At 43.0% G+C, this 7,699-nt stretch overlaps 1 protein-coding gene across 1 annotated transcript; it reads right to left on the bottom strand.

The window, feature by feature from the left end:
- Positions 1 to 1,040: 1,040 nt before the first annotated feature.
- On the bottom strand, positions 1,041 to 6,584 carry LOC127292505 (uncharacterized). The gene is made up of 3 exons (XM_051321921.2): positions 5,981 to 6,584; positions 2,840 to 3,037; positions 1,041 to 1,719 (listed from the first exon to the last, which is right to left on the bottom strand). The coding sequence occupies exons 1-3, from the start codon at positions 6,491 to 6,493 to the stop codon at positions 1,339 to 1,341; spliced, it is 1,092 nt and encodes a 363-aa protein (XP_051177881.1). The 5' UTR covers positions 6,494 to 6,584; the 3' UTR covers positions 1,041 to 1,338.
- Positions 6,585 to 7,699: the final 1,115 nt, after the last annotated feature.

Genomic DNA, 7,699 nt, shown 5'->3' with positions numbered 1-7,699 from the left:
CCCTCAGGTAGATAAAATGAAAATACCTTTCTTAACCATTCGTGCATGTGAAGATTTAAATTCCTCGTAGGTATCATTGACTGTGAGACTTTCTTGACAACCTTAGCAGCACCCATTGCTCTTCTCTCACAAAGATGCTACCACTAGCACGACCTTTCTTCAGGGAGCTCTACCAACAGAGCATTGACTATTGGGAAAACCAACTGATCGCTGTCAAAAAAAAATAAGGCAGACGGGCACTGATCGAATAACAACAAACAGCAAAAGGGAGGACGACCGAAGAGACAGACAGCGAACAAATAAACAGCAAATCTTTCCCGGTAAGGTAGTGGAGGGGGGAGCATCTCAGATCCGCGCTCCGAGCCCGGGGGACCGCGAGATCGCTGAGCGAAACCGACCTGCGGTGTCAGGTACCACTGGTCCAGACTACACACCCCTTTCATCCATAGTGGCCAACAACAGGCACATGTAATGGCGCCAACCAATTCCTCCCAGTTCGTCCTCTCAACTGGCGTGGCGACACAATGGACCACACGCGATTACTACTCCTGTATACTGCTTCTAACTAGTAGTAGTATCCAGATGAGATTCCTCCTCCCAGCTCTCATCTCGTGTATGTGTGGCTTCTGTATGTGGATAGCACTCTCTAGGGTGGGGGAATTGATTGGTCAGCCTTAATTTGTTCCTATCCTTTAATAGTTGGGTCCTATGGATGCCACAGTCGGTGTGAGTAATAAGTTCTTCAACTGAGGGGAACAATTGTCCCCGTCTTCAATAGAGCATAGCTGTTTCATTTTGATGAGTGAGTCTTGTCATAGGTGGGGACTGTATTTACGAGTAGTATTTAGTAGACTACAGGTCCAGGGTCTAACCATAAATAGTAGCCTATCTAGACTAGCATTCCCATGTAAGCAAACCTCCAGAAATATACTATACCAACAACTGGAAAGAAACAGCAGCATAAACATGGAGCTGATATATAGTATTGAACAGCAACAGCATAAACATACTATACCAAGAACTGGAAGGGAACAGCAGCATAAACATGGGAGTTGATATATTGAACAGCAAGGGCATGCTGATGAACATTGAGTCGCCTTATCTTGTTTACAAAAGTGGTAATGCCTAAAGCAGATAGTACTACAGGTTCGACGCAGCAAACAGGATAGACTTGTCAAAAGTAAATCACATTGCTGAACTGGGAGCAGCAAGCAGGTCTGCAAGTGGCATCATGGGCGAGAGCGCGTACCTAAGCAACAAGTGGCGAGGTCACCTGTCCAAGTTTCGTACAGCATGTCCGTGTCAGTTCAATTGAGTTCACAGGGGCACCACCTGCTATCAGTATCTCCTGCTGTTCCAGGACGACTTGACACTGCCGGCGACGCCACCACCACTACCACCACCACCACTGGTCGCAACAGGGCAGTCACGGGACCAGTGACCGGCCTTACCACACTTGAAACACCCATCAGATGAGGTTGCTGGAGTTAATGTTGTCCTCCCACCTTTGTCAGAGTAAGGATCTGAAGATTGATTTGGGCAGTCCTTCGCCCAGTGGTTCTCTTGCCCGCATTTGAAGCAGGCCGACGAGCTCTTGTTCATGTTTTGGTTGGTGGAGGCAATGCCAGTTTGATATGGTGGTGAAGCTTGCAGCGGAGCAGCTGTCCTAGGCTGTTGTTGATCGTCACACCATTTGAAAAAGCCACAGGAGCTACCTCCCTGAAAGTTTTGTCCCAGTCCAACAGCAGAAAAAAAAAACATAAAGTGCCCAAGTTATAAAAAATGATATGAAAATAAAGCAAAAGAAACAAGGAATATCATGGCCTAATAAAATATCCTATCATCAGTTGCTATCCAGAAAGATGCAGATAGCAAAAATGCTCCACTACCACAAAAGGTTCTGATACTGCATATATAGGAACTCCCATAATATCTCTTTAAGCAGATTTTGTTCACCAATAGAATTATTTCGAGAGAATCATTACAATAGAATAGTCAGCTACCTAGACAACAACCATATGTTGTTATTGTTCACTAGTACTCCTATATCACTTTGTTCATCAGACAAAAGAATAGACAACAAGGATATTTACTTAGCTACCAATTGACAGTCAGTGCAAAGAATATTACAGATAACATGAAAGGAAACACTTGCATCAGGTCAGAGGATATCGGACCAATTTATGACAGCATAGAAACCACTATGTTGTGATCGAGAATAATCATTTTATTCGGGCAATCCGATGTAGATCCAAGCTGAACCCAAAGTGACCTAGTTGCTCAGCCATAAGAGCAAAAAGTAACAAGATACAAAGTGACCACATCAAAACTTGTGAATCGGTTCTGTTGCGAACTAAATATTAACTTAAATGCACTCTGCGACTATGACTATCATACTGTCAACATCTTCTATCAGAATAAAATGGAATATGCGGATAGTATAATAGGCATGAATCATGACCACAAGATAAAGAGTTATAAATGCCCAAGTTACTATCCAACGATTCCAACCCAACACAGCAACTTACATATGTAAAAGTTGATATGGATGATATTTTCTTTAGTACATGGCCTGCTTACTTAGTTGCCTACATTGAAGATATGCTTCTGTAGGCATATGAACAGATTGCAAGGAAGTAAAAAAATCAATGTCCAGTGTAACTTGACATTAGAAAAATCAACACATTGCATTAGATAAAAAAGCATGGACGTTAAATTTTTAGTGCAGCATCTCAGCAGCAAAATGCAGTTCCAGTAGAGTATCATGCATCTGACAATTTAAACAAAGAAGTAAAACTAGACCAGGGATAAAACTATAAAAGTTTTCAGATGAATGAACCTGAGCTGGGCAGCGATAGAACTGCCTCCCAACATTAATTCCAGCCTTTGTGGTGAAAACTAAGCATGTTCCAGCACCACAGGAGCAAGGCATATTCACAACCGACGCATCTGACTGAAAGGATGTGTTGCTGCGAGCATTAGCAAGGCCTGGAGATGGAGCATCGCACCACTCAAAGAAGTTGCAGCCTCCATTGTCCTAATGGTAACAAAAGGAACATCAGCACAACAGAGGAAATGCAAAAGGAGACCAGAAATAGCCTTCTTTCTTCACTATGGAATGAAATCTCCAGCTTGGGTTAGCCTAATGTGCTTGCATGTGCATATACGTCAACACACATAGATTATTAGTTTGCACATTCTTTCCGAAATCAAGTTAAACATTTGCAACAGGATAATGATGAGTTTGAAGGAGTGTGCATAGAAACATAAGAAATAGTTGAGGTTGGATATGGACTGCAGAAGCACTAGACATACATTACACACGCATGAATGCAGATTTGACCAAAGGAAACCCATGCAACATGCTTGCTTTACGCATTTATCCAACGGGTTCTCAGGTATGATGTGCATCTAAGGTTACAAGTCAGTTCCACGCATCAGGACATCATTGATGTGTTAAGGGCAAGTTCTTTCTATCCAACTGATGGCTTTCAAGTAACATTGGTTAACTAATTGACAACTTGTTTTCAAGAGCAAAATAGCAATAATTTGCTACAAGCAGTAAAATGTCTTGGCAAACTGAAATCTGCGGTGCAGCACAGTAACACCAGTGGAAATGCCCCAATACAACAGAACGGCACCAAGTTAACTTAAGGCAGAAATGTGTCTGTGCAGGAGGGGAGGGGGCCAGGGGACTTCATTGGTATGTTAAGGCTAAGTTCTTTGCATCAAGCAGATGGCTTTAAACTAACATTTTTAGTTTACTTTTATTTTATAGGTTAACGAATTGATAACTTGTTTCCAAGACCAAAACAGTAATAATTGACTACAAGCAGTGAAATGTCTTGGCAAACTGAATACTACAGCGCCGCACAAGAACGCCAGTGGAAATACCCAAATACAACAGAAATGGTGCCAACTTAACCTAAGGTAGAAATGGTGGGCTCACCCATCCTTATCATATTCAAGGTTTTTCAGATTCAGCTGTGGAGGAGAACAGTGACAGATAAGAAAACACATCAAATTTAGTTCAGCGATAAATATTTACTCAGATATCAGATGGTAGCTGGTATAGCACATATAACATTGTTGCTTGAAAAAAATGCATATAAGAAAACATGTTTATAGACTCAGCTAAGAATACAAATGTTTTTATATACCAAAAGCATTCAGCAAGTCCACCAAGCACCTGCTAACAGTCCAGACATGACAACACTATCAAAGCAGCATACACACAAGTTAAGTGAATGCTGCTAACAATCTCATCCTATCAGGTGACCAAAAATTGAATAGAACAGATCTAGTAGAGCGGCATACCAACATCACATTGCCAGTTTGCCACCCAGGAAAAATACATAGAAAAAAGTTATTAACCAAACTAAACGGGCATCAAGACATTCACATGCTTATAGCACCATAATACATACTGGGAAACACAACAACAACCACCTTTGCGAAACTAGTCAAAATTCTATAAGCACCTCAGCAAGCCACAATTCTACACTACTACAATCTTTCATCAACAAGCTTGAAGAAATTCGTATAGAAAATAGTATGCATCATGGTACCTCAACCATGCTTATATTGCTTAGTAAATGGGAGCCAGGATAAATGCAACATATTAGACAGTAGCGGGATATGTTAGCTATACTACATTCAAATACAGTTTCTGAGCACATTGCAATTGGACCATAGTTAAACTATCAGCTATACCAAATGCTATTGGACTTGGCTTTGCAACAAACAGTATTTTTTTAGAAAGTATTATTTTGCAACAAATAGTATTATTGCATCTCTAGATGATCCTTACTCTTGGTTCAGGTCCACTATATTTCATCAACCACCATCGAGAAATTGTTATACGACATACTATGCATCATAATACCTAAACCATGTTTTTATTTCTTTGTAAATAGGGGCCAAGCTAAATGCAACATATTACACTGGGGGAGCTGCAATTCGATGGCGGGACAAGTGAACATTTGGCATGAACTATACAACATTCAAATACAGTTTCTGTAGACGTTGGAATTGTGAACGATAATCCATCAGCTGCAGTAAATGCTGCTATAAGACTTGGTTTTGCAGTAAACCATCTAGAATGCATATGCACACCGTGCTACTATTTGATGCTGCAAATTAACAGTAGTGTTACACACTGGCGGAGCTTCGTTAGGGCTAAACTGGGCCGTGGCCCGCCCTGACTTTTTGCAAAAAAGAAATTGACTTGTATGTATCCAAGGTCCAGCCCATGAGCACGTATTGGCATGTCCGTTTCATCTTGTTCGTTCGCTCGACTCTCCCTGTTTCGTTCTCAAGTCTCGACATAAGCCACACCCATGATCTAGTGATTTGGATAGAAAAACAAGGAGGGCTCGAGGGAATCTGGGTCGGGCACATGGGATAGCAGTGCTGCACCGCCACCTGCAACCAGGGGGAGGTCAAGGGACCGCCGCATCTGCAGCTGCAGGTAGCCGCACTGCACGGGCACGACGCTACGGCCGGTGGTCGAGCAGCCGGGAAGTGACGCCACGACCAAATTGAGCCCTACTCTTCTCCAATTTCCCTGCCCAGGTAATCCTTTCTTTTCCCAAATTTTTTGTTAGAAATTTGATAGAACGAAGGATGGTTTACCAATTTTGTTCTTCAATTATACAATTTACTTGTGTTTTCGTTTAGCCTGGCCCGCCCAAGATTTGTTGCCAAGCTCCGCACTGGTGTTACATCTTTAGGCGATCCTCACTCTTGTTTCAGATCCACTACCATTAGCTAAAAAGTGCATGCACCCTGAACTGATGCATACATGTGTAACAAGTACCAATTCATCAGTTCTGGACTACTCTAGTTCGCTCTAAGTCAGTGACATCCACATGTCAGACAAGACCATACACACACACAGAGAGAGCATTGTTTGTAACAGGTCTCCAAAATGCACAAGGTAATTGGATGATCCGATTTAAGACTCGGGTCTGACACTCACCTTCATTGGACACCTGTAGAACCTGCGACCGGGGTTCCTGGGCGTGCTGGACGTGAGCACGAGGCAGGTCCCGGAGCCGCAGGGGCACTCCTTCTCCTCCACCTTCACCTCCGCATCCACATAGACCCCGCCGCCACCGGTTCCGCAGCCGCTGCCACCGCCGCCACTTGCGGGCAAGGATTGGGGGCACTCCCTGGCCCAGTGGCTGGTGTCGCCGCACTTGAAGCACGCGCCCTTCGCGATCTGCACTCCGCCGCCGTCGGCAGGGGCGATGCCTGGGGCCCTGTATCCGCCGGGCCGCTTGTGGGCTAGGCTTAGGGCTTCCTGCTGCTGCTTCCAGGCGGAGCTGTGGCTGCCCTTGAGCGCGGACAGGTAGGACCCCTCGGATGCGGAGGCGGCGGGGGTCCGCGAAGGGGAGGTGGAGACGCGGCGGCGCTTGGAGGCGGCGGCGGCCTCCGCGGCCTCGACGGCGAGGAGGAAGGCCTCTTCGTCGTCGTCCTGGAGCAGCGACATGGTCGGCGAGGGCGGTTGGGGGCAGTGTGGTTTGGGGAATTTGGGGAGGGTTTCGTGCGGGAGTTTTGGGGATTTGCCCGCCGAAGACGAATCGAAATGGTGCGACGCGACGGCGGGGATATGTTTTTTTTCTTTTCTTATTACGCGGCGGCCCGCTCCAGAAAGCAGTCGGTATAGCCGGGCTGGATTGCCTGGCAAATCCTATATGCCGACCAGGTCGGTGGCTACCGCGCGCCGCACACCCCCGGTGCACGCGGTATGGGCCGGCCTGGTCGGCCCAGTTTGTGTTATTTGTTGTTTTCTGTTCTATTTATCTTTTCTTTTTTTTATCTTTTCTGTTTTTTTTCTTTTCTGTTTCTTTTTTCGTTCTTAAGATTTAATTTTTAAAATTTAAATATATTTTAAATGTAAAATTTTATATCTCAAATATTCGGAAAAAAATCAAATTCGAAAATTGTTCAAGTATAAAAATTGTTCAAATGCAAAAATTGTTCAAGTATAAAAATTGTTCAAATTCGAAAATTATTCAAGTATAAAAAAATTTCAACTACTCCGTACGAAAATTGTTTAAATATGATATTTTCCAAATTCGAAATTGTTCAAATATTAAAATTGTTCATATTCGAAAAAAATTAAAATTTAAAATTTGTTCAAATTTTAAAAATGTTCTTCAAAAAATACAGCTCCATGATATATTTAAATCTCTACGTACCCAACGCTCACGAGTCCAATAAGATACATTTAAAAACTGACAATCTGGTAACGTTCCAAGTATAATCTAGTTAAAACTGTGTCTTGGTTCATTCAAGCATCATTGGTTCATTGTCCTAAACAATACCTTTTTTGGACACCGAATACTTTCAATTGAAGCACTGTTGTACTTATTAGTGTGAGCACAAACTGGTCCTCTCAACACAAACATGACAGTATGAACCACACGCATACTGCTACTAATTTAACCCGTGAAGTCGATATATGGTTGTGGTCGCAGCTAAACAAAGCATGTAAATAAAATAAAAAATCACACGTGACATGTATGATATATTATAAAAGTAGCAATTGCAGTACAAAAAAATATCAATCCTGTCTTCTAGCTGTACAAGAGGCTATCTAATTTTACAAGTATGAAAGATCAAAGCAAGAAACAACCTAAATGAAGGAAAACCAAATACAAAAGGCAACCTCTATATCAGCCATGTCGCATTA

This window comes from Lolium perenne, chromosome 4 (assembly GCF_019359855.2).
Source record: "Lolium perenne isolate Kyuss_39 chromosome 4, Kyuss_2.0, whole genome shotgun sequence".
Lineage (NCBI taxonomy): Eukaryota > Viridiplantae > Streptophyta > Magnoliopsida > Poales > Poaceae > Lolium > Lolium perenne.
This window is presented reverse-complemented; position numbering and strand designations above follow the sequence as displayed.